At 56.4% G+C, this 26,431-nt stretch overlaps 1 protein-coding gene across 23 annotated transcripts in view; it reads left to right on the top strand.

The window, feature by feature from the left end:
- Window positions 1-24,602, top strand: part of NFASC (neurofascin) — a 199,215-nt gene extending 174,613 nt beyond the window's left edge. For 11 of the 23 annotated variants that reach the window (XM_043485651.1, XM_043485648.1, XM_043485657.1 and 8 more), the window contains 6 exons: window positions 914-1,129; window positions 4,500-4,616; window positions 5,695-5,847; window positions 13,400-13,531; window positions 15,871-15,940; window positions 18,624-24,602. In XM_043485651.1, coding sequence (XP_043341586.1) covers window positions 914-1,129; window positions 4,500-4,616; window positions 5,695-5,847; window positions 13,400-13,531; window positions 15,871-15,940; window positions 18,624-18,855 — 920 coding nt within the window. In that variant the 3' untranslated portion in view covers window positions 18,856-24,602. The remainder of the gene's footprint in view (window positions 1-913; window positions 1,130-4,499; window positions 4,617-5,694; window positions 5,848-13,399; window positions 13,532-15,870; window positions 15,941-18,623) is intronic. The other 12 variants (XM_043485665.1, XM_043485669.1, XM_043485663.1 and 9 more) reach the window with 2 other exon arrangements.
- The last annotated feature ends 1,829 nt before the right edge of the window (window positions 24,603-26,431 follow it).

The raw sequence follows: 26,431 nt of genomic DNA, 5'->3' as shown, positions 1-26,431 counted from the left end.
GGATTTCTACATTTACTGTGGGCTGGGGAGGTGGGGCCCAGGACCCACATGTCCTAGAGAGAAAGGCAGTTATGAGAAGTTAAGGTGGTGGTTGTTCAGTCGCTAAGTCATGTCCAGCTCTTTGTGACCCCCTGGACTGCAGCACGCCAGGCTTCCCTGTCCTTCACTATCTCCCTGAGTTTGCTCAAACTCATGTCCATTGACTCAGTGATGCCATTCAACCATCTCATTCTCTGTCACCCCCAGGGTGTGTTGGGGTAATTGTAGGAAGGACCATCCCTGGGCAGACAAGAAGGGAAGAGAGGCAGGAAATGAATAAGAGCTGAGAGCCTGGGGAAGGGGTGATGGTGGAGGCTGAAAAGACGAAGCACGGGACAAGGCTTGCCGGCAGTGGGGATGGTTCTGTCTCTGTTGTTGGGTTTGGGTGGTATTAGAACTCAAGCAGGCAGGAGGAAGTGTTGTTCTGGAGTGAACGGTTGGGAATGGCAGGCTTCCTGGTGCTCCTGCAGACAGGGCCCCTGCCAGCTGCCCACCTCAAGGCCCGGGCCCCAGGCCTGGACCCAAGTGATGCTGCTTGGCCTCTGCTGGGTGGCGCTTGGCCTGGGACTCCACGTCATCCCTGGGGTCTGAGCGACTCAGTTCATGTCCCATCTTCACCACTACCCTTGGCTGGGTGCATGCTGGATGCTTTGAGCCACACAGGCCTTGAGAAGAAAATGAAACGCACAGGCTTCATTCTCTTCCCTTCTTGTGGCCCTGTTCTCTTTGACTGCGACCTGCCTGACCCATCTGTCCTGCTTGGGGAGCCTTCCGGTCACTCAGCTCCATCTGTCCCGTGGGCTGCCTGCCTTGCACGCGGGGCCGTGTGTCCAGCCAGACCGACCAGACGCGGCTATTTTACATTTCCCCTTAGCGCCTCCCACGTCGCCCCCGACCACGGTGGGCGTGCCCCGCACGGTGAGCAGCACCGATGCCCCTGCCACCGCCGCCACCACCGAGGCCACAACAGTCCCCACCGTCCCACCTGTCGCACCTACCACGGCCGCCACCACCGAGGCCACAGCCACTACAGCCTCCACCACCACCACGGAGAGTCCCGCCGCCACCAGGACTGAGATCCGAGAATCGGGTACTGCCCATCATCCGTGCCCCGCCCCTCCGTCCGCAGGCCTCCCGACAGGAGGGGGAGACTGGGTTCTCAGGCTGGTGGCCTGGAGGCACAGAGCACCCTGCCCCCACTCGGGGGTCGGGGGCGTCTCCGCCGCGCAGACCCCGTGTCCTAACCTCAGATCCTTGTTCTTTAGCAGAGGGCTACACCACGCAGGCAGGAACTCCAGGCCAGATGGTAGGGCTGCCTCCAGCTCCATATTGAGGGATCGGCTGAGGGCTGAGCTCTGCAGAGGGGGCGAGTGGGGAAGGAGAGGGGCAGACATCGGCCAACTGGCCTGCAAAGGCCTCCTGGCGTCGCGGTGTTGCCCAAGTCTTGCGGCAGAGCCTGGGGAGGGGGGAGTAGCCGGCTCTGGAGCCTCTCCTGGAAAAGCAGGTTTATAGGCTTTTTTTTTTAATAAGGTCAAAGCTTCCAGGAAATGGTACTGCCGAGGAATCCTGAAATGCTGGCGAGTGCTCTGTTGTTCTCCCCCCTTGTATTCCCCACGCCCCCGGATATATACACGGAGGGAAAACCACAGGCTTTCTAGGGGCCCCTGGGAAGGATCGATCCCAGGGCTGGCCTGCTGAGCCCAGACAATGTGCTGTTCCTGCGTCAGGCAGACAGGCCGGGAAGCTCTGTACTTCCAGCCCGCGGAGACCCCTCGGGGACTCAGCAGTGCTTCTGAGAACTGACATAAAACACTACTATTACCGCAGAGGGGAGGGCCTCCAGCTTGTGGAGCCCAGAGACTAGCTGTAAAGTCAGCGCTATGCAGCAGCAGGGCTGCTGGCAGGAAGCACCCAGAAGGCTCCTCCAGCAGCTGCAGGACTGGAGGCCCCTCTCTCCTGGGCACGTCCTTCCACCTGCCAGGGCCGCACTCACTGCACCCCTGTTCTCTCAGCACCTGAGTGAGGATGGAGGCTTAATGCACGTGTGAGTCTTTTCTTTAATCCAGTTACATGGAGTTGTATGAGCCGTGAGACACGCAATGTGTAGCTGACGTGATGCTCCTCAAACCTTGAAAACTGATTTGGCTTAAAGCTGCAGTATCAAAAATGTAAACAGCCTGCTCTGCAGGAAAAACTTGGCTAAGGAGAAACCTGCTAGGCTGTGAGAAGCTGCCGCTGGCAGTTTGGTGATGGGTGTTCTTTGGGGCCACGGTGAGGCTTCAGGTGGGCCTGTGTGTCCCACTTGGAGGCTCTGAGCTCACAGAAGAGACACACTGAAAATGAAGACAGGGAGTGGGTCTTGCTCCTTCTGGCAGGGTCAGCCCTGCTGCCACAGAGGACGAGCCTGTGGACGCGCACGCAGAGTCGTGGCTGCGCTGAGATGCCGCAGGGGCCGGGCCGCCCTTCGAGCTCGTCCTTACAGGGCCACCTACACGCCGCACAGGGGCTCTGCTTCCCAGGGTTTGCAAGAAGAATGTTCATTTTTATCACTTTTTAAACCTGAGGATGAGATTGTTCCTACGTTTTCTTTTTTTTTCCGGGTGAAATGGGACTTTGTCCTTAAGTTCTCCATTGTTTATTTCAAGGGATACCCCTTAAGTCTCACATCTCAGGAGTCGACAGAACAATCCCTGCTTCCCTTCCATTCTTGTTGTTTTTATAGTCATTGATAGCTTTCCTTCTTGCTGCCTCTCTCTGAGCTTTTCATCTCTTTAATGATCATCATCTCGGTATTTCTAGATGGCAGACCCTTCCTCCACCTCCCACAAAAAATCATTTGGTTTCCCATTGCTTACCTTATCTAGTAGTGCCCTGATCTCTCCATTGCCTTTAAGACAGTCAGCCTTGGGCCAGGGTTGTATTGGTGGTCAAACTGTTTAAACCCAAATCTTTGGGCTTATTTCCAGAGCCCAGAGCTGAGGAGGGAAAATATCAAGTCCCCAAACCATAACCAATCACAGTTCACTCCCACTAGAAAGAGCCATGAGCTTCTAAGGAGCTGGGATTCGGGCTGACTTAAAGCAGCCGATACAGTGGAAACCTTTGACAGATCAGTAAAGAAGCCTGCCTCTGCCCTGCCCGCGGAGAAGGCCTGGCACCATCAATGGAATCTCTTTCTTGCTCCTCACCTAAAACGAATCACATTCACCTGGGACGACCGGCAGCTGACAAGGTTGTAGTAGAAAAGGCGCTTCTTTGGAGTGAAGACCAGGAGACGGTTTATCGCTTCCCCAGTCCTGCAGACTCAGTCACATGTCAGATAGATAATGAATACATGCATCACCACTGTACTCTATTCATTCATTTTTGACAAGTGAGTTGGTGACAGTGCCCCCTTGCATGCTAATAAAATATACAGGAGCCACACTGGTAAAGTCTTTGAAATACAAGGCTTCATGCCAGTACTCCACTATTAAATCTTTGCTGAGAAATGGGGTACAGAGACTTCTGGGATGCTTGAAAAATGATTACGTTTGAAGATCACTGCCATTCTCCTGTCCACAGGCTATGGTTTCAGACGGTGTGATGGCTTTGATAAAGTGGCTCCCAGCTCATAGGAACTAGATAATTAATGTCTTATGTGTTGCATGGAGATCAGGCCTCAAAGATACAGTGCTAAGACGCCAACAGAACAGGATTCTTCTGGTATCTGGACCTCTGGATATTGGGTGTCAAGAAGGAGTTATCTTCTGTGGTCCCATGAAAGGGAGAGGAAGGATTCGTACTGTCTCTTCTTGGAGCCCTGGGATTTCAGGCCCAAGTCCCATTAGATGGTCTGCGGCCATTTTTCACAGAGTTCAGGGTCTTGGTGACCAAGAATGACCCCAGGGGCTCTGTGTGACTTGCCACTGTCCGTCTCTAGCTTCAGGAGCGCAGTAAGGTTTTCATTTGGCCTTGTCCTTTGTGCAGATCTCATCATGACTCTCGAGTGGCTTTTCAAGATACCTTTTTCCTTCCTGTAGAATGTCTGTAGCTGATGGGAAAGAGGCACATCACCACCCGCCCTCCCCCCATCTGCATCCTGGCTAACAGGGCTTTTCACTGCACCATTCAAATCTGTGACAAGGCACCTAAAAAGGAAAGGAACCCTGGTCAGGGCCTCCAGTGGCCTGGACCAAACCCACTCTTTCACTCACACCCCCACCTACGTGGACACATAGTTTCCAGCTCTCCCTCACACACAGGGCCCCCTGACTGTACTGCTTGTGCCTGGATGGCGACCTCTGGCCTGGCTGCCAAGGCTGCAGCTTGGAGCTCTGTCAGGCCCCGTGCGTGGCCACTTCCTACTTTACCCTGTCTCAGCTGCCCGTGTGTGTGTGTGTGTGTGTCTGTCTGTCTGTCTGTCTCTCTCCAGTGCTGCCTCCCTCCTCACCACTAACTCCTCTTCTAACCCCTGCCAGCCCCCGACGAGCAGTCCATCTGGAACGTCACTGTGCTCCCCAACAGTAAATGGGCCAACATCACCTGGAAGCACAATTTCGGGCCCGGAACTGACTTTGTGGTTGAGTACATCGACAGTAAGCATTGCTCTGTGGGGCGGCAGCCTTTGCCATGGGTAGCGTAGATGCTGTTGTAGAGATGCAGGGCATTCCCCCAGGCTCGGGGAGGCCTTTCGGCTGCTCCACTGTGGCTTAGTGAAGTCGATACGTGCTCAGGCGGCAGGGGTGGGAAGAGCAGATTCGAGGTGAAGGAGGGGGTTTCTGCGGCCACCAGTGGCGGTCTGGGGCTGCCTTGCTTGGCGGCGGAGGAGGTGCCTGGCTGAGGGCCCTTCGTCCCTCTCCTGCCCAGGACAAGGGTTTTGCCAGCACCCCAGTGAGCTCGCCCTCGCCACTGTGCGGATTCCTGCACTTAGGACCCATACTCTTAGCACCTCCCCTGGACATTTGGACCCCCAACTATACTTTGCTCACAGAGGGACACCAGCTGCCCACAGATCAGAGACACCGTCCAGGGTCAGACGTCTCAGCTTGAGCTGAGCTGGTCCTCCTCTACTGGATATTTGTGAGGCTGGAGTGAGGTCGGGGTAGCTGGGTGCAGGCCTCATTCCAGAGGGCTCAGACCCGCCGTGCTGGCCTGTTGGACTTGTGCTGGAAGGGCAGCCGAAGGGCTGAGAGAGAACACAGCCGACCCTCGGTTCTCTGCGGTTGGAGAGCGAGCCACACCCGCGGAACCCAGAACTGCTGTACATTCTCAGTGCTTCCCGTGACCGCCATTCAGCCGCCCCCCAGACACCCAGCCTCTCACTTCTCCTGAAGTGCGAGCTCATGTGGCGAGAAACAAGAGGGGAAACCGGGAGTGCGGGCCAGGCGCAGAGGCCCGTCTTCCCTCCGCCACCCCCGGGGTGCTGAGCGGTCCTCTCCAGGGTAGCGGAGCGCTGGCTGGCACCCTGAGAGCCCAAGGGAGCAGGGCCTAGTGTTCTCAGAGCCTCAGCCTGTGGCGAGCACGGAAAGCCTCACAAGGGGCAGTGTCCTGCGGGACAGCCTGGCCCCCGCGCCCCAGCGCGCCTCCACCTTTGACAGGCGCCCAGGCCTCTAAGCATCGCCTCTCCAGCTCCCCGTGCCTGGCCTTAGGCTGACTGAGGTTTCTGTTCCCCAGGCAACCATACGAAAAAAACTGTCCCTGTTAAGGCCCAGGCCCAGCCCCTACAGCTGACAGACCTCTATCCCGGGATGACATACACGTTGCGCATTTATTCCCGGGACAACGAGGGCATCAGCAGTGCCGTCATCACCTTTATGACCAGTGCAGGTGAGAGGGGTCCGGCCTGGCCGTCCCCGGCAAGCATGGGCATGTCGTGCTCATCCTCAGCTTCCCGCTTGTCTCTCCTCCCGGGAAGGAGGACTTGCCCTCCCCTTCCTCACCTTGCATGGCGCAGCGCGGCTCTCCTTATGTGTCAGTCTGCATCTACCGGAAAGACAGAATGAGCCAAAAGTGCATGCCGCCAGAGAGGAAACTGCGCGTCTGACCCTGTGGGGATGAGGGGGCATCAGGGGGAAACCGAGGCCATGCAGCCTGAGGACAGGGGGACCCCCCTGGCCTCCACTGTGCTGCAACCACGAGGGTTTGGTCAGCGCAAACATGGTCTGTGTGGGGGGGTCTGGGGGCAGTGCGGCCTGGCCTCACACTGGCTGTCTTCCTGCATGTGGGATTAGGGGACAGGACCAGGTCTTTACCCCAGAATCTTCCCAGGAACCAAACCAAGGATCAGCATGTATGGCATTGCCTTGCCACTTAAACACTCAAATCGTTGTTTAAAAACTCCAAAGTGTGTTACCCAAATTGTTTGCAGCTTTGTTTTAGTTTCACTTTGCCCCAGGTTTGTCAGGCTTAAAAGTAGTTGACCTTTTGTTGCACTGGGGAGGAGAAACTTTCCAGTCCTAGAAGAGCTCTGGATCTTTCAGGGCTTCAGCTGTGGCTGGAGAAGCTGCTTCATTTGTACCAAACCAACAGGGAAACTGGGGCTCAGTAAACAAGGTTCAGAAATCTCTATTGGTCAGGGTGGCTGGCAGTCTGGAGACTGAGGGCCCTTGCTTGTCTGTTTGTGTCTCTTTAAAATCAGCCGGGCGAGCTGGCCAAGGGGCTGCTTTGCTAAGCCCTGGGGAAAGGATGAGTTTGGGGAAAGAGAAGAAAGGACCAGTCCCTGCCCTCAGGCATGTCTCAGGGCGAAAGGAAAGAACCCACCATGGTTTATGTGAAGTTCTAAATGTGGACCTATGTGTCTATCACTCCTCCTGCACCTGGCTTGAGGAGGCTGATCCTGGTGTCTTCATCTCGAGAGTCTCAGCCCGTGTGTGTAATGCCTCCCCCAACCCCTTCTGGCCTGGTCCCTCCCGGTCTGGGTGTCCCGGCCTCCTCCCTGTGGCTCTGCCTGTTCCGCGCACGTGCATGTCCATGCCATCAAGACATCAAGACTCAGGGAGCCTCAGAGTCCTACTGCCTGCTTGAGGCTAACCAGGCCAGCTCGGGCAGGAAGTCTGCAAGTAGCCAGGTCATCCTGGGAGCCAGGCCAGGAGACTGGACAGTTGACTGACTGAAGCAGGTGGCTGGACTCTGTCTGACCCAGTCAGTCAGGGTTCCAAGCTGTTGCTCACTGGTACATGCGTTTGCTTTTGCTTTGTTACAAACTTGAGTCCAGCTCAGAGGCAGAAAGCAAGGATGAGATCTGATGATAGGGTTCCATCCTAGGGAATGCAGCAAAAGCCAGCTCAGCCTGCTTGCAGCGCTTGTCTTCGCCCAGTGCTGGGGGCTGTGGGTGTGGGTTGGGGAGAAGGAGCCAGAGGGGAAGGACCAGTCCCTGCCCTCAGGGACGCCCCAGTCTGCTCTGATGTCCCAGCATTCCATGCAAAGAAAAACAGTGACAGTGATGGACGATGCACTTCTGAACACTGACTCAGATGTTCATTTCTCCTTTCCTGTGGTTGCTATGGAGAGGCTGACCCCGTAGCTTGCTTTCAGGGTGAGTGAGGCCTGCAGCGCTCGCATGTGTCCCCACCTCCTCCCCACGCAAGCTGGAGAGCGCAGGCTCGTGACCCTTGCTCTGGGCACTTACTGCTCCCTTTCCTCACGGGCTGGCTGGAAATGACTATGTGCAAACCACATAGAGAAGAAAAATACTTTTATTTTCTAAATGTCGTGTGTGCCTGTGAGTGTGTGTCCAGATCCTCTGAAAACACACAAAGGAGTGGGTGTTCACAGAGCCAAGTTCGCACAATCATCTCCCAGGTCCCTGTGTCTCATCAAGTTTATGACCATCTTGGGGCCCAACCACTGGTCTTTAGACAACCACAGGCTATCACTTCTGTCCATAGACTCAGACATGTTACAATGGTTCATGCAGGAAACGGAAAAAAAAAACCCACAAGGAATGCTCACAGGCTCCCTGACTCTCACCAGAAAGATCCCACGTGGGAAGTTAATCACTTTCTTGAAGCTTTTGAAGCCAAGGAGACCTGAGGGGCCCCAGCACATAACCCTGGATTCCAAGAGACCTGTCAGCTCTCACATTCTGGAGCAGGCTGGATGGGGAGCTGATGGGCCCAGCAAGACAAACAGCAAACTGCCTTAGGCCTCAGGGATGTGGGAGGAGGGACGTTAGGGGCCTACCTGTGGTCGGCCTCTTGCTGCTGTGGTGGGAGAAACCCAGGATGGAGTGAGGTGAAGATGGAAAAGTGTAAAATGACGTGTAAGTGAGAGCAGCCCCGCCAAACTGCAGTTGAAGAAAGCCCATCTCTGTCATATTTGTTCATCCACCCTATTTCTGAAATACAATTTTTCTGCCTGCTTTGAGTGACTGGCCTCTCTCCGATGATCAGACCAATTTCCTCCTGATGAGCGTGAAGAGTTAAGGGAACTGTCTGCTTTGCAAGTGAACTACACATTTCCGAGCAGGGTTGTAGAGTATGGTTGTGGAAGGCACACGAAGTGTGGCCTCTAGGCCAGAGTAGGAGGTATCAGAACCTGTGTGTCCCAGTGAACGGGTGCTGCCCTGGGTTCCGTTAGCTCCAGCAAAGGTAGTAAATGTAGGTATTCACTGATCTTGGGATGTTGCTCTTACTGTGACCATTAGGGATCTGGAAACATGTTGAATGGATTGATTAAGAATGGTCTTGGCAGACAAATGCAACTGCCCTGAAGCCCTGCAAAAATGCCTCCTCCTTTCAGAGTCTGTGCGGTCATGTGAGTGAGATTGTGTCCTAAATTTCTTTTGGTTCTTGAGAAACTAAATCATTTTGGTGGAGTCTGATTGAACCCACCTTACCCCAGATTCCGCTGGGTTTTTTGTTTCTTTGTTATTGTGTATCATTGACATTGATTAGTTTTAGGTATACAACATAATCGTTTGATCTGTGCAAAATGATTATCACTACAAGTTTAGTTAACACCCGTCACCAAACATAGTTACAAAATCTGCTTGATTTTGAAGAGCCTTGTGTGTCCAAACATCACAGGAAATTCTTTGATCTTTTCAGTGAGGACTGAAAGGAACATTTGAACTTTGCATGGTGATGTCAGGAATGGAAAGCTGTATTTAATTAGTAAATTTCTCATATGGCCACCTTCCCTGGAATTGTGCCTTTCTTTCCCAAGAGAAAGGAGTCTCATGGGAGACAGCTGTCAGCAAGACAGTGGAGCAAACAGGTCACTGCAGACATTCAGACCAACTTCTTTGCAAAAAGTGGGAACCACGGTTCAAACATAAGTTGAAGTGACTCCTTCATCCCAGCGCCCAGGTGGCATGTGGTGAAGCCAATATCCTTGTGACCCCTCAACTGGTATCAAGAGAAAATGAAAGAGATAGCCCATGTTAACCTCAGTGGTGGTGGTGGTGGTTTACTTGTCCAAGTCTTGCAACCCCATGGACTGTAGCCTGCCAGGATCCTCTGTCTATGGGGTTTCCCAGGCAAGGATGCTGGAGTGGGTTGCCATTTCCTTCTCCATAGTTATATTAGGATTAAATTGGTCAGTAGTCAGTAAGTAGTCAGTGATGACTTGTTAGGTGACCAGCATCATGCTAAGGACAAGGGGGCTCAAAGGATCCCCAGGTCTCCAGGCTTTGTAATACCCTTGGACATCAGAACCCAGGAAACAGCAATTAAATGTTGCACCATGTAGAGTAAATGGGGTTGAAATTGGAGTTTAAGAGACTGCTGTGAGCTGGAGGAATGGGAGATTCAGGAAGGAGGGGGCCGAACGTGGAAAGGGGAAGGACAGGAAGGGTGGCCGTCCAGGCACTCTGGGGCAGGGTGGGGAGGGTGCGGAAGGGAAAGATCAGAGCACCTGACTTGACGGCAGTGTTCTAGAAACAACAGCATGATGTATCACTGTATCCTTGGAGTCTGACGAACACAGTGGTGAGCGGAACCCTTTAGAACTGGGTAGTAACGTGACTACGGGAGACGTTTTGGAAGGAGTAGACGATAGCACTTAGAGGTGAGTTGTGAAGGCGCTGGCAGAAGCAGGGGGTGGATGGATGATCCAGGGAGATGTCAGGTGCAAGCCCTGGGCTCACAGTGTGGAACTGGCTAGAAGGACAAGGAGAGACGAAAGACGTTTAGAAAGGCATGGCCGGAGGGGAGGTGAGAGTTGGAGGCCAGGGTGTTGCGGTGAGTTTGGGAAAGACGCCCTTGGTGATGGTGGGCGAGCGCTGAGTGCAGCGGGCTTTGAGGCCAGCACGTTGGGGCACAGAAGGGAGTTGGCAGGAACTGGCGATGATGGCAGAAGGTTGAAGAGTTTACCTGTACGAGGACAGTGTGCGCACGAGAGCCAAAAAGTCTGGCAGCTTCCTCAGAGATGTTGTCTTAAAACAGGGAGCTTCAGCGTGTTTAATGGAGAAAGGGAAGAGGCAGCACAGGGGAAGAAATTGAAAAGTGCTAGAGTTTTCAGAGATCCTTACGGGACTGGGCCACCAAGGAAGTGAGGTGTTGGGTCCCTGCAGAGGGGAGAGATGAGAGCCCCGTCAGGAATGGAAGGAGACAGTTGTAGAGGCTGTGACGCTTCGGTGGTCTCCAGTGTGGAGCAGGTGAGCGCGACACCAAGACGCAGACTGGGGGAGAGGGCCACGAGATCAGTGGGAGCAAGAGGGGGAGCAGCCAGGGGAGCGGAAGGGTGGCCAGGCTGCGTGGAGGTCCTGGTGAAGTCTGACTCCGTGCGTCTGTGACGGGCCTGGTTTGCATCTTAGCAAAGCTCACTGTAAGAGCAGAAGAATGCAGTAATTGCCAAGGGGACCCTCAGCTGGCAACGGAGTCAAGCGCCGGCGCAGGTGACGCAGAAGGGAGGGCAGCGTGGAGCCCGAGAGAGGCAGAGCCCCACCGGGCCGGGAGGCTGAGGGGGCGGGCCACGGGAAGGAAGCCGAGGAGCAGATGGGAACCGGGTGCCTTGTGTTCCGGGCTCTGGCCCAGCCCTGGGGGACGACAGTAAGCCTGACAGTCCCTCCTTCGAGGAGCTTACCTTCTGAGTGGAGTGGTGAAGAGCACAGACTCAAACCGGACAGCCTGGGGTCACAGCTCAGTCAGTTGCCTCACCTGTGAAATAGGGTAATAGTACAAATCCACCTTTATGCCTTTTCATACTGTTCATGGGGTTCTCAAGCCAAGAATGTTGAAGAGGTTTGCCATTCCCTTCTCCAGTGGACCACGTTTTGTCAGAACTCTCCACCGTGAAACATCCATCTCTGGTGGCTCTGCACAGCATGGCTCATAGTTTCATTGAGTTACACAAGGCTGTGATCCATTTTGGTTAGTTTTCTGTGATTGGAGGCCATGGGCTGCAGTTCTTGCTTCTTCTTGAGGAGAAGGGATGACAGAGGATGAGATGGTTGGATGGCATCACTGACTTAGTACATACAGTTTGAGCAAGCTCTGGGAGATAGAGGACAGGGAAGCTGGGGTCACAGAGTCGGACACGACTTAGTGACTGAACCACAAATCCACCCTGTGGGACTGTTGTGAGGGTTAAACTAGATAATTGTGAGAAAGGGCTTTGAGCCGTGTCAGCCCATAGGAAGTGCTTAGAAGTGTAAGCTGTTAGCAGTAGTAGTATAGCCAGTTGTTATAAGTGCTATGAAAAGGGCAAATTCAATCCTGCAGATAGAGTGGCTGGGTGGGAAAGAGCTTTGTCTTAGCTGGGAAGGTCCAGGAAAGCCTCTCTGAAGAGATGACATTTGCTGAGGCCGCCGTCTGCAGACAGAACATCAGATGGAGAGGACCCTGAGGCAGGCGTGCGAGCGGCTGGGTCAGCCGGAGCGGCCAGGGTGGGCGGAGAGGCCAGGGTGTCTGGAGTGGCCAGGGTGATGGGAGACAGGACTGATGGAGCCTGGCGGGTCAGGATAAGGAGTAGAGGGGTTTTCCTAATGGTCTCAAGAAGCATTGGAGGTTGAAGTGAGGAGGTAATCTGACCCTATGTGGGGCTTGGGAAGACCTCTCAGATCTTGTGTGGGACATAGCCTGTGGACGCAAGGGTGGGACTTCCCCCACAGCACCCGGGTCAGCGTAGTCATGGCCATGTTGTTATGGAACTTTCCATCCCGGAGTGCCTGGGCAGCCAGAGTGCAGAGAGAGGGGAAGGTCTTGTTCATCGTCTTCATTGTTCATTGAGACCCATCTTGATGCAAGGTCCTTAGCTGGACGCTGAGAACACGGTAGAGACAGTTTCTCTGCCCACGAAGAGCAAAGGGTAGGCCACACCTGGATACCTGCCCCGCACAATGGTGTGATGCAGACCTTGGGGTGCACCTGGGGGTCCCGTCGCTGTGCCTCTCCCCTAGGAGGCCCGGAGCCTCGGCTTGGGCTGCGTGGCTCCCAGCACTCCCACCACTGTCTGGGTCTCCCAAAGGCTGCTCCACTGGCTCTGCCTGCCCAGGGGTTCCCTGCGGTCTCCTCTGTCCCTCATCCTGCCTGTCCTCCAAGTTATGGTTTCCATGGAAGGCTGCATCTTTTCTTCTTCAGTCTGTAGACAGGAAGAGGGCAGGTGACTCCTATGCACCCCACCCCTTCCCGTCTCTGACCTCAGTCGTGGGTCCTCCAGGACACCGTCAGACGTGCCTCCGGTCTCCAGGCCCACGCAGCTTGCCCCTGGAGTTGTGAGGGGGTCTCCCGCTTTGAGACAGGCCTCCCCGTGTCCAGGCAGGGATAGCAAGGGGCCGTCTGTCACAGGGGTCTCCACGTGGGGTGTGCTGAAGGCATGGCCCCTCCACTGGCCCGCCTGAGGTGCCCGTGCGGGGACGTGCTTGCTGTTAGCCGCAGTGCAGTTGGAGAGACGCAAGGGGGCATGGGGCGCCCTGGACTGCACCCCATCCGTGTCCCGCTTTGGGGACAGGTCTCTGTCCCAGTGTCTGTGCCGGCCTGCGAAGGTGTTCCCCCAGGGGTGTGCGTGTGACCGCGGCCCCATTCCCGGGGGGACAGCGCGCCAGGTCAGCCCGCCTCATTCACAGGGAGTCACAGTCGATCCCTGGCCTTCCCTCCTTCCCCACCAGGCTGTGCCCGGCCAGTGTTTGCAAGAACGCCAGTGCCTCAACCTTAGGACAGTTCTCTTCCCAAAGGACCTGCTCAGCCTTCTGCTGCTTATTCTGTCCCCTCTGCTCCTTCCTTGTGCCTCTTTCCTGACCTCTTGCCCTTGCCTTTTTAATGACCGTCTCTTCGTCCCTGGAGCGGGGTGGTTTGAGCCAGAGGGCTGCCGGGTGGGAGCGGTAGGCTGCAGGAGGACCCTGGCCATGAACTAGCTGCAGTTCTGCCTTCCGCTCCCCTCCTTGCCTGCCGCCTTGTGAACCACTCACTCACGTGTGTGCCTCTGGCCTCCCCCGCAGCCTACACCAACAACCAGGCGGATATCGCCACCCAGGGCTGGTTCATCGGGCTCATGTGTGCCGTCGCCCTGCTGGTGCTGATCCTGCTCATCGTCTGTTTCATCAAGAGGAGTCGCGGCGGCAAGTACCCCGGTAAGATGTGTCCGAGGAGCCGGCTCAGGGGACAGGGCCAGTAGGCTCTCCTGTGAGTCGCCGGGTCCCCTGATGGGGGGCGCTATTCTCTCAGCGAGCACAGCCCTTCCCCAGGCTGGGACTTACGGTCCTCTTGCCTGTTCTGTGCATCGTAGAGTTGCCAGAAAGCACTTGAGTTAATTAAGCTCCCCTGAGGTGGGGGGATGGAGCGGTCCGGGCAGCCAGAGAGGGGATGGAAGGAACCCTGGCTCCCATTAAGAGTGACCTTCCCACCCCTGGACTCACCACCCATCTGCTCGGTAATTGGCTTTTTTCAGCCTGAATCTCATTAGGATCCTGTATCCCAGGGAAGGAGAGAGGAGAGATGCTTTTCTGTAACCATGAGAAAGCGAGACTGGAGGGAGGAGAGGTCTGGACGGAAGCGGCACGCACAGGAGAGAGGCTGTGGAGTGGGCTCTCGGCTCCCGCAGCGCGCAGCACGCGGGGTTGCAGTCACAATACCCCAACAGGGGGGCAGAGGCCCTACGTGAGGAGCAGGCGGGGCGTGGGGGGGGGGTAGCCTGCACCGAGAGGAACCCCACCCCTCGCCAGTCCTTGAAGGGCTTTGGGCTTTCCTTGAGTCCCAGAGAGCTACTTCTGTTGTGTGGCCTGAAGACCCTCCAGCCCAGACGAGCCAAGGTCACGGACAAGGACCTCTGGCTTTTTTGTTTCTGGAAATATTGATTGTTCTTCAGACAGGGACGAGAAAGCCATCTGTCTGTGAGGGGGTGGGAAGGGCGACAGGAGACAGGATAATGGATGACCCTGAGAGCGAAAGTCCAGCTGGACTGCAGGACGAGATTGCTCCCTGCCCCCAGAGCCGTCACCAGGCACACCCCGCGCTCTCCAGGTGCTGGCTTCTCCCCACCTCTGTGAACAAGTCCTCCTCCACGATCCCCTGAAACTCACCCCAGAGAGAGGAGATTCTGTTTTACTTTCTTTCTCTGGCCCACGTGTTCTCAGACCCTAGGATTCTGAAGGACTCCTTGAAGGACTCCTTCAAGTCAGGAACGGCAGGAAAGTATACTTCATTATTGGTGAATGATGGAGAGGGAAATGGCAATCCACTCCAGTATTCTTGCCTGGAGAATCCCCATGGAGAGAGGAGCCTGGTGGGCTACAGTCCATGGGGTTGCAAAGAGTTGGACAGGACTGAGGGACTTAGCACTTAGCATGCACATTGGTGAGTGATTCCTTCACTTTGTTGTGCTGTGTTGGAATTGTTTTTCTTCTGTAAGAGTGAGGAAGGGCGGCCTTTCTGATCTCACTCCTTGTTCAAGGTGGAACTGGGACACCTGAGAATTGATCAGATAACTCTGGACCTTCCTCTGCCCATTTCAGAAAGTTCTTCTTAGAGTTAAGCTCCTTACATCAAGAAGATGAATGAACCAGGAGCTGTGAGACCAGGGCTCCAGGGTCCACTCTAAACTTTGTTTAGTTGCTAACTGTTAATGTGACACTTTCCAGACCTCAGCTTGCCTCCGCTAAAATAGGGGTGATTATCCTGCCTTGTACCTCAAAAAGAAGCATAGTCATTCACCCAAGTGTCTGCGGTGTGCCAGTCCTTATGCTGGGGGTTCTAGAAGAAGTGACCGCTCCGTCAAGGACCGTGCAGCTGGTGCAGTAGGAGGGTCACAGCACAAGACAGGACCTGGGAGGAACGCTGACCCTTCACGGAGGGGTGTGGGAAAGGGGAGTCGCGCAGACAAGTGGGGTCCCAGTTAGGAGAGCACCTGCCATTGCAGGGGCATCTACAGTGTGTCCTCTCTGCCCAGCGCACTCTCCTAGGAGCTTTGAAGAGACACACAGTCCCCACCCTCAAGAAGAGAACTGGCATTCTACTATGGGCGTCATAAATGTGCACAAGTAATTGTAATTCAGAGCAGGATTAAGAAGGTGCCAAGGAATTCCCTGGCAATCCAGTGGTTAGGACTCTGTGCGAAGGAGTGCCGGAGGCATGGGTAGGATCCCTGTTCAGGGAACTAAGATCTCGCTTGCCACACAGTGTGGCAAAGAAGAAAGTTGCCAAGAAAAGGACGGCATCCATTAGGTGTCTGGGGGACGACCTCATGGAGAGGTTGAGGCGAGCCAGGTCAGGGAAGATTTCAGTGGTCAGTGGAGATGATGGCAAGGAGGCGGCAGAATTAGCTTGGAACCTGCTTAAATGCGGGAGGCAAGAACCAGAGGGCATGGGTGGTGCTGTATTGAGGAGGAGAGGTATTGAACCCAGAGGCCGCATCTTTGGCTGTACCTAAGGGCCAGTCATCACCTCTGTGTCTTTGTTTCTCTTCCTGACCAAGTGCGAGAAAAGAAGGATGTGCCCCTTGGCCCTGAAGACCCCAAAGAAGAGGATGGCTCCTTCGATTACAGGTGTGTGGTCCCCTTCCCTCCTGCTCACGCACAGCACCCTGTCTGCTGGGTTTTCCTTCCTGCCCTCAGAGCTGACAGCTGGGCTCAGAGGCCACCGCTGGATGTCCTCCCATCCCGCTGTCACCTCTGCCTGTGGCGGGAGCACCGCCCAACACACTCACACTCATTTGATGAACCGCGTTTTATTCATCCGGCTGCACAACTCAGGCTTATTGTGTTCTTTGTGTGTGTGTTGCCACCTTTTTGCTCTGAAAGCAAGCCCCAGGCTCCCTCTTGCTGTGAAATGAGCTCTGCTCTCAGCTTCCCATCTGCCTGTACCCCGCTCCAGCCCTGAGAATGGTGACGACACGGGCAAGCTGTATTATGTGTGAGACTCGGGGGGTGAGGGATGCAGGGAGCAGTGTTCTGGGCTTTTCCCTCAGGACCTAGAATGAATCTCTGGGCTGCAGCCTGGAATGGGCCTTGGACTGCGTTTGGTCTGGCGCCTGTGTTGTCCCCAACGAGAGGACCAAGGCCCAGGCTGGGAAGTGTCTGGCGGCTTATAGACTGTCTGTCTGTCCACTCTCTGCATCCTCATAAGCCTCCCAAAGGGCAAGCATGAGGGGCCCTTCCCCGATGGTCCTCAGCACCCCTCGTGGGACCCAGCTTCCCCGCGGGCCGAGGGTCCTTCTCTGGCCATGAGTCCCAGAGGGCCTGGACCTTCTCTCCCCAGACCCTCAGTGCAGCCCGAGGCAGCGTGAGGGACGGGCCCAGGGACCTGTGCTGGGAGAGCCACTTCCTCGGGGACCTCTCCTCCCAGACACCACAGTTGCTGGGTGAAAGTGTCTGCTTCCTCCCCACTCCCACCCCCAGCCCCACTGACTCTGAGGCTGGAGACACAAATACCGGTGCATGCACGCACGTGGTTACACAGCACACACACACACACACACACACACACCCCTCGGCTGTGGCTCTGGGGGGCCTGCAGCGTCCCATCCTGGAGCCCCACTTGGATGAGTCCAAGAGTCAGAACTTGGGAAGGGCCAACATAGATGTGTTAGAGGAGAAACCAGGTTCCCGGGCGGGACAGGCTGGGGTGCAGGCTCACCCTGGTCTGTCCGCCTGGTCCTCAGAGGTCTTCTGGAAGGGAGGCGAGTGGGTGCCTAGACCAGGGGTCACAGTCGTTTCCCGGATGTAGGTCCTGTTTCCCCACCAGAACCTGACACAGCGAAGACTTCCCCCACTGCCCCAACGCCCACTGGGCCAGCCTGTCTGGTGACTGCATGCAGCTCGGGAGCGTGGAGTTCACAGGAATCACACAGACACAGTCAGCACGGCCCTGCAGCAGGAGTGGGGAGCCCTGGGGAGAGGGTGCCTGTGAAACAGAGTGGCAGGTGGGGTGAGGAGCTTGGTCATTAGAATCTGGTTTTCAAAACATGAATTTCACCCCCTGAACAAAGATAACATAACCCTGGAGACCCACTCCCTCTCAGCTGCCCCTCCCGCAGCCCTGCCGTCAGTTAGGCCAGGAGACAGGACCCCTGTCGCCCGGCGCGGCGGCGGGGGCTGCTAGCTTCCCGCCTGCTGGTGCCCAGCTCCTCTGCTCTGGTTCGCAGCCCTCCCCGCGGCCGGCAGCTGCCTTTGCCCGGCACCGTGGCAAGAGCTCCCTTCCCACTCTGGTGACATCCAGACGGTTGTTTGCCCAAGCACAGGGACGGCTAGGTGTGGCCTGGGGCAGAGGAGCGGGCTGCCGGGTGTCTGCTCAGCCTGCCGGGACCTCTCTGAATTGCAGCACCTGGTCCCCGCCTTGGGGGATGGGATGCGGTGCCAGAGCAGATGCCCGCCGCCCCGGCGTGTCTCCCTCCCTGAGGGCACAGCAGGCACCCCAGCGGGCAGATGCCACTGTAACTACCAGCTCTCTCTGCGTGAGAGGAGCTTAAGGGCAGGGCCTGCAGAGCCTCCGAGGGAGCTGGGCACAGTCCTCTGCGCCTGGCTAGTTTTGTCTCTGATTGCTGGCCCTCCTGTCTCATACACACACCCTCAAGCCTCCGTCCACTAGCCCTGAAATGGCAGCATCTTTTTGTGGATAAACCACAGCAAAGGGTAACACTGCCAAGAAAGAAAAGAGGAAAGGCAGGGAGGGGTTTGTCTCTCAGGCTCGGACCCTTGCTTCTTGCCAAGGGCAGTCTTTCCAGGAGAGTCACAGATCACAGAGTCAGAGCTACATGAACGCTCTTGATGGCAGGACTAAGGCCCAGTGAGAAGGAAGGACTTGCCCAAAGCCACAAGGACACACTCGGGACCAGAGCTCGGAGTCCTTGACCCCTTTCTTTGACCCTTCCTGTCCCACCGGTCCACAAGCAGTTCCCTCCGCCTCCTGGGGGGGTGGCTGCTTCTGCCTGCTTCCACCCCAGAGAGCCAGCAGCCCAGCCTCTCAGAAAAGACCCCCGCCCAGGCGTCCAGGAGTGTGGGCCCATCCCGGCCCCGCACCGGCCTGCCCCTCTGCCTGGAGAAGTGTCCTCTCTCGGCCACAGCTTCCCTCTCAGACCTGGCCAGACAGGGCCGACGGGGCTGGGTCATCCCGGGGTCCGGTCCTCTGAGCAGCAAGTGCCTGGCGAGAGGCTGGAGGCCCTCTCCCTTCCGGGCGGGGCTTGGGCGGCGCCGGGTGGGCTGGCTCTGATCCGCTGTCTCTCCCGGGCAGTGACGAGGACAACAAGCCCCTGCAGGGCAGCCAGACGTCCCTGGACGGCACCATCAAGCAGCAGGAGAGCGACGACAGCCTGGTGGACTACGGCGAGGGTGGGGAGGGCCAGTTCAACGAGGACGGCTCCTTCATCGGCCAGTACACAGTCAAGAAGGACAAGGAGGAGACGGAGGGCAACGAGAGCTCGGAGGCCACGTCGCCGGTCAACGCCATCTATTCTCTGGCCTAACGGAGCCTTGCGGGCACAGCCGCTACTCTGCAAGCAGGAGGAGGGGAGAGGGGGAGATGAGCCGCCGCAGACCTGCCCCAGAGCTGCCACCACCTTCAGGGACGGGGGGACAGCACGAGAGGCTGCCGAGCCGTGAGGACCGGCGACCGCCCAGCTGACCACAAGCCCCCTCCCGATGACCCCCCGGTGCCACCTGTGGGCAAGCTGCTGCCTCGGCTCAGCTCCGCTGGAGGGAGCCCCGGTCTCTCGCTCAGCCTCACAGTCACCCCAGGCCTCCGCCACACTGCCCGCCCCCGACCTCCACACACACACTCACCAGTTTTCTGTTGGTTACAGTCCTTCTCGTTGTCTTTATCTTTGCTCTGAGTCTTCCCCCTGCAGACCCAACATCTCCATTTTCTTTTCCCTTTGAAGAAATGTCCCTGGAGAAAGAAATGATAGGCGGATTCTCCCCCAGGAAACTGCAAAGATAGGCAAAAAGGATTGCTCTGTAAGCGAACGTACAGAAGACCTATAGTATTCAAACCGCTGCTGGGCCCACGTATTTCCCAAGGATGCCTTTCTCGTCACATGCCTCCCCAGGCCCCCAACCCCTCCGCCTCAGCCTTGTCAGCGGCTGAGCTTGGGCTTGGCTCCTTTCTGGGAAACGACAGTATTTTTGGCAGGGAGGAAGAGGGGGGTCAGGCCTCCTTCAGCTGGGGGGGTGGGCTTACCTCTTGCTCCTCGCTCTCACCCTGCCCCTTGCTCTGGAGCATCCAAGACAAAAGCTGTGCTGACTGAAGGAGTCTGAGGAACAGCAGTGGGCACCAAGGCGAAGGACTTTGGCTCCAGTGACCGTGTACCTCAAGCAGAGGGAAGCCAGGCGTCTGGTCCCTGGGGAGCCGTTCGCACCCCGAGAGAGAAGGGAAAGGCTGGGTTTGGACTGCCTTCCTCCTCCTCAGTGAGACTCAGGATGTGGGGCAGAGGACCACGCCCCCCGCATCCAGGGTGGGGGCTGCCCCCCACCCGGTCAGGGTCTGTGCTGCTGCCCCCCGGGAGACAGACCCCACGATGCGAAGGCTGTGCTGGTGTGCCTGGGGGTGGAGCAGCACTCCCCTTGGGTGTCTGGCTGGTAGCCTCTCCTCGGTCGGCTCTGTGTGATGGTGAACCTGGTGTTTTATGGTGTGTGGATGGGGCACGGCTGCCCCCAGGACTGAGCCTGTGTGTCCGTTCCTTAGGGTGTTCACGTATCAGGAGCCCCCGAAGGACCGCGGTACTCAGTGCTGCAGAGAGCCTGGCAGCGCTCTTCGTATGCCTTATGCAGCTCTGACCTGTCCCTGCAGTTCCCAGGTCCCCAGCCCCTCCCTGCAAGCCTTGAAGTCTCCAGTGACGCCTGTCTCAAGGAGAGTGGGGCGGCCTATGCAAGCGTCCCAGCAGAACCGAAGCAGCCACTCAACACGTGCCCCAGATGGAGACACTCGCAGACCTGCGGTTCTCAGAGACCCAGGGCTCTGCCTTCATCCTCCCCACCTATTCCATTTTGAAACCAAAGGTACCTAGCCTCAGACAGAGAGATCTTGAGCCTAAGAGTAGCCCTTCAGCGCTGGTGCAGCTAGAGCTGCTTTTAGGAGGGTGGAGCTGACCCCCAGAGTGGACCGCCTGCCACAAACACAGCCTCTGGCTGCTTGCCAGGGCTCCTGGGCAGGAGCAGTGCTGTGTCCTTCAGAGACCTTATTTAAGCTTTGTTTGCCACACCTTTAAGCCACAAAGGTATTAGCAATGCTTGCATCCCTTACTGGTCAGTTGAAGGTCAAGCCCCTAGACACGTGTACTGTGCAGATAAGAAAAGGTAGCCCCGAGCCGCACCAGCTGTGCCGTTTGAACCCGTGGGCAGGCAGGTACCCGCTGCTCCGAGCCGCGGGAGGTGTGCAGGCAGGAGGCCTGAGGCGGCTCTCATGGTCAGAGGGACCGTGTGACCGGTAGGGGCCAGGAGCTAGCTCAGGGGTGCCCTCCCCAGGCTTCCACCCCTCACCTGCCTGGATGCCGCTGGGCATTCCTGGAGCCTGGGCAGGGAATGCCAGGGAGGTGTGCCTGTGTGCTGGATTCTAGGAAACGCTCTGGCTCTGAGCAGAGCAGTCGTTTCTCAGGCCTCCACATCGCTCTGCAGTCGCGCTGGAAGCAAGCTCTGCAGGCAGGGTGGACGGTGAGCTGTCGTCATACCGTCCCCCTGCCTCAGGAAAGTCCTTCTTCACACGACCCGTGACAGGGGAAGGGGTTCTGCTCCCAGAGGGTCGCGGGGGCGGTGAGCCCTCAGCCTGCCTCTGCGCTCTGTCCGTGCCCTGCCAGGCGTGCCCCTCCTTGTGTGCGAGGACGGCGCCGCCAGCCCCCGTGCGCGCTGCTGTGCGGAGAGGCGTGCACCGCGTGACCGCCGCCCTCCTGGCAGGCGGGGGCCCAGAGGGCTGTGTGGGCCGCGGGGTTAGGCCGAGGAGCGTCCATCTGCCATGGAGCCCACCCAGCTCAGCCGGAGAGCAGTATTGCCCAGCGCTCCCTGCCAAGCGGGGTGCTCAAGAGCCACCCCGAACATCCCCACCGCAATGCCAGGAGAGATCCACCGCTGGTGCTTCGACCCGCCTGGCCGCGGGCAGGAGAGGGGGCGGAAGTGAAGACCGTTTCCGGCTCCGGAAATCCCCGGCCTGAGTCCCCACCCGCCCGCTGGGCTTGGCCACGGCGTCTTGTGCGCTCAGCCGTCCGTCCATCTGCTCCGCAGATGCGCGGGAGCAGCTGGCCTGAGCCCTGGAGACCATGGTGACGGGCAGCCGCGGCCCCTGTCCTCAGCGCTGAGTCTCGTGATAGGCGTCTCTGCATGCTCGAGCCACCAGTGGCTGCAGGCCGAAGGGAAGGTCCTTGCAGGGAGAGCTTGCTTCCCCAGGCTGGGCCAGACGGGAACGGTCCTCCCGGCCGCTCTGCTCCGCATCTTGGGGCGGGCTGCCTGATTGTCTGTATCTCGGTGCCTCTGTCTCCCCTAGGCAGTCCCTCCCCTGAAAACCTGTCCCCGCAGAGGGGCACGTGCCCAGCTAAAGGAGCGGGTGCCAGTCTCCAGGGAGCGCACCCCCGCAGGGCCGGGGAACAGCGCCGGCCCCCTGGCCCGGGTCTGGGTGAACTGGTCCCTTGGCCCCTTGCCTTGCCTTTGAGGAAATGGTTGTGTTTGTGCTTGTCCCCTGTCCATCGCCTGGGCCCCCTTCCCAGCAAGTCCCGAGGCCTAGAGAAACGTTCACCCGTCCAAGAGGCTGCCGGGTTGGGAATGCTCTCCCCACGAGGACATCTGTGGCCTGAGCCCAGAGAGCACTTTCATGGTTTCTCTGAACACAGTCAGCCTTAGAAGAGGGCTGGAAACAGATCCGTGGATATTTGTGGCTTTTCCAGCCGAGGGAGGGCTTCCCTGGCTCATACTTGGCACCCACTCGGACACGCACACGCAGCAGACCGAGGCCCCATCGCCGGGCAGCGCTTTCAGGAAGAACAGCACAGAGCATGGCCTTGTCTTGAAGAGGCTGAGCCCACTCCCAGACACGGAGATGAAATGTGAAGGGCTGTGTGGGGAAGTGTGTTGGAAGTGTCGGGGCAGGGGTCGGAGGCTGCCCATGCTGGACCCCGTCTGGGCGATTCCTGTGGGCAAACCCAGGACAGTCTGATCCAAAGGAGAGGGAGTTCTCCCCGGGAACAGCACGGGCAGCAGCTCTCCAAGGCTCTTGGAGCCCTTTGCAGGGTCAGGGCCAAGTCACAGAGCATCCCAAAGAGCCGTGTGACGAGAGCGGCCGGAGTTTCCTACCCTCGCCTCAGCCTTTGCGAGGCTGCTCAGCTAAGGGCTAAAGAGGGGAGGCTTCCAGGCCTCTCACCGGGGGGGCCGGGAGGGCATCTCCATGGGAGGACGCAGCGCACGCTCCCTGTTTGTGATGCCTCGGTCTCTCCGCCAGCAGCCACATAGACTCCTGCCCGTGCTGTGATTCAGCCCCTGGGAAAAGAAACCACCCTGCGGATCCTGGTTGATCACTATGTGGTGGGCTTAAGAGGTGCATAGAGGGAGATCCTTGATTAAAATAAATCAGAGGAGTCAACAAATAAAGCAAAGAGCTTGTAATTATGGGAGGACACTCAGTGGCCTTTGCAGAGCCCAACTCCTGGGCAGCCCCTCCTTTAGGCCAGGCAGGGGCCACCCGAGGGAGTTCATGCCACACTACGGCTGTGCCCAGCCTGCCCAGCCCAGGCCAGGACAGGGCCCTTCCCTCCCTCCCCTACTGAGAGCAGGTTCTGAGAAGGAACGGGAAAGGAGGACAGCCATCCAGTGAAGCCAGACCCCACCACAGGCGTCTCAAGCCAAAACCACTGCCCCCTACCGGTCTATTAGTATTAATGATGGTTTCATCATAAGGATGGAAGTGAGATAGGTACAAAGGTGTCTAGCTTAAACAGGATCAGATTTCAGCGTGCAGAGGAACCACAGAGCTGATCTGATTGAAATGACTCATTGTATGGTAAAACCCAGAGAGGGGAAGGGACTGTCCTCGGTCACACAGCTGGTAAACCGAGGTGCGGTCCAGCCTTGACCTCGGGCCCTCTGACTCCTTGTCCAGTGCTCTTTTGTCTCAGCACAGCTGGAAACAGCGGTGTTTCCGCCTTGGACACAGTGATGTTACTTAAGATCTGGCCCACGTTTTTTTCTACTTCTCCCATATCCCCTTATACCTGCACAAATGAAATCACAGGATTTTTCTGAGTCCCAGATCAGTCAGTCTGCGCCAACCGGTGGTGAACCGGTGGTGCTGTTCAGGGGAGACCCAGGCCAGGAGAAGAGGGACCAGCTGATTGGTGCCTGTCACCACGAAGCTCTTGCCTCGTAACACATCGGGCCCCCAGCATACTGCGTCCCTGTGAGAGGGGCCCGGTGGGCTCTGTCCCCTCCACCCTGGCTGCAGGGCTCTGCGGGCGAGCAGGGCCGTGGAAGTTCTGCCCCCGGATCCGCTGGGCCGGAGTGCAGCACATGCAAAGACTTCAGTGAAGCAATAAACACAAAACTCTGGGAGAAGAAATCCAGAATTTTGTGCACGTCTCTTGTTTCTCTTTCAGAAAGGATGCAGGTCAGACGACTCTGCCCTGCCCTCCTCTCTGACCCCCAGATTCAGCGTCCTCAGTCAGTGTCGTCCCCTGCCCGCCTCCCAGCTCTCTGCCAACCTCACGCCCCGCTGCACTGAGCCCCAGTCGCCTGTGCCGTGGCTGCGTTCTGTCCTGCCCACCTCCCCACGCTGGGCCCCAGGGGCCTCTGGCCCTGCAGCCTCCCCAGCACACACGTTTTCCAGTTTGTTCCGTTCAGCAGGGAAATCTTTTCCAAATGTCTCCATCCCTTCCCACATACCCACACACCCAAAATTGGTCTGATCTTTTTTTCCCATTGGTTAAATATTTTAACTCACCATGGCACACCTTGTTTTAACCCCTCTCACATCGTGTTCTTTCCTTTTTTTTGAGTTATTTTGCATTAACCAACGTTGTCAGCGACAGATGCGTATCTGAGGGTGTCATGCTCTACCTTCAGCAGGGAAGGCTTCTGGGCCATAGAGGACCATCTAATATGTGGACTTATAAACTGACTGCATGAGCAATGGAAAGGCCAAATTATTCAGAATCTTTTTTTTTGAATCACTGTAAAAAAAAAAACTGATTTCTTTTGTATAGAGAACACTAAACGTATAATAAAAGTTGTTCACAATGGATTCTAGCCATGTAATTTGTTCATTTCCTTAGTTGGTGGGCAGAAGAGGGATATTTCAGGGTTAATGACAGAAATGAATCATAGGGGACTTCCCTGATGGTCCAGTGGTTACGAATTCACTTGCCAATGCAAGGGACACAGATTTGAAGCCTGGTCCAGGAAGATGCCACGTGCTGCAGGGCAGCTAAGCCTGTGCACCACTTCTGCTGGCTCAAACCCCAGAGCCTGCACCCCGCAACAAGAAGCCCCACCCCAACCCCAGTGAGACGCCCACGTGCAACAGTGAAGACCTGGTGCAGCCAAAATAAATTTTAAAAAATAAAATTACATGTTAAAAGAAATGAATCATAGGGTTTGTCATGGGCATTAGGCAGCATACACACAGAATTCTGTGATCGCAGCCGCTATCTTTTCTTTATTTGGCTGCACTGAGTCAGTGGTGGCACGTGGGATCTCTGACCTTCATAGCAGCATGCAGGATCTAGTTCTCTGACCAGGGATTGAACCCGGGCCTTCTGCGTGCAGAATGTGAAGTCTTAGCCACTGGACCACCAAGGGCAGTCCCACCAGCCCCCATTCTGGGGTTGGTCATATCCTGGAAAACTTGTTGGCACAGTCTGTGTTTTCAGCATAGGAGTGGTGCGGGAACGTGCTCGGTCCTGGAGACCCCGCTGAGTCACTGCAGCCTCGAGCACACTTCCACACCCCTGCCCCTAGAGGAGCGCCGCGCCGGGCTGCCTGCTGGCCCCTCCGCCTGTGCAGCCCTGCCCTGAGTTGGAGGAGCGCTACCGCGTGCCTGGCTTCGTAGCTGTTGCAATTTAATATTGCTGAATTTTAATACTTAATATTAAATATTGAAAGAATGAATAAAACTGCTTAGGACAAACCCAAACCCTCCTGATAGACTCAAAGTCTTGACACAGGGAGCCCAGGGCCAGTGCTCTGTGACAGCCTAGAGGGGTGGGTGGGTTGGGAGGTAGGAGGGAAGTTCAAGAGGAAACGGTTAAGCACACTTTGGGCTGATTCATGTTGGTGTATGACAGAGCCATCACAATATTGTAAAGTCATTATCCTCTAATTAAAAATAAAACAAAATTTGAAAAAAATAGACTCAAAGGAATATCAACCAATGAGCAAAGAGAGAAGGGAAGGAACCAGAGAGGCCTCTGTCGCCTAGGAGCTCCACCACGCCTCCTTTCCCGAAGCTTTCCCTGCGGAGTGGCTGAAGACATCACCAGGCAGGGCGAAAGGTGAGGGATGCACCCAGACTTTGCAAGCCCCCTCCCTTTCCTCAGGGCACTGTGGGGCATACAGGGTTCTGCTTGTGCAGGAACGTAACTAGTGGTTTATAGGCAGTAACGGGAAACATAGGCAAAAAGATTCCCCTGCAAACGCAGACCCAAATCTCTGGGACAAAGAACCACCAAATTCCAAGCCAGTGTGTTTATTCTTCCCTCAGAAAAGATCATTGACTTGAGGAGTTACTGCTTCACTGGATTAAAATAAGAACGTATTTCCAGGTCTAGGTCCTTCTGAATAACTCACTGGGTTTATCACACACCACTTCTGAACTTCCCTGTGCACTTGTTCTAATGCAAGAAAGATGTTATCATTCTCAAGTTCACAAACTATCTCAGAAATTTGCTCCTTGTGTTCATTTGCACTGTCCCAGCATTAGTCCGAGGCCTCATGCTGAATTGACAGTGTCCTTGCCTCTTGTGTTGCCTACTCCTTCTTGAAACTGCAGCCAAAAGATCTAAAACACAAATCTGATCATGTCACTTCTTTACTTGAAAACTTCAAGTTTGCTACAATAAGATAAAGTATAAA

The sequence above is a fragment of the Cervus canadensis genome, chromosome 13 (genome assembly GCF_019320065.1).
Source record: "Cervus canadensis isolate Bull #8, Minnesota chromosome 13, ASM1932006v1, whole genome shotgun sequence".
Lineage (NCBI taxonomy): Eukaryota > Metazoa > Chordata > Mammalia > Artiodactyla > Cervidae > Cervus > Cervus canadensis.
This window is presented reverse-complemented; position numbering and strand designations above follow the sequence as displayed.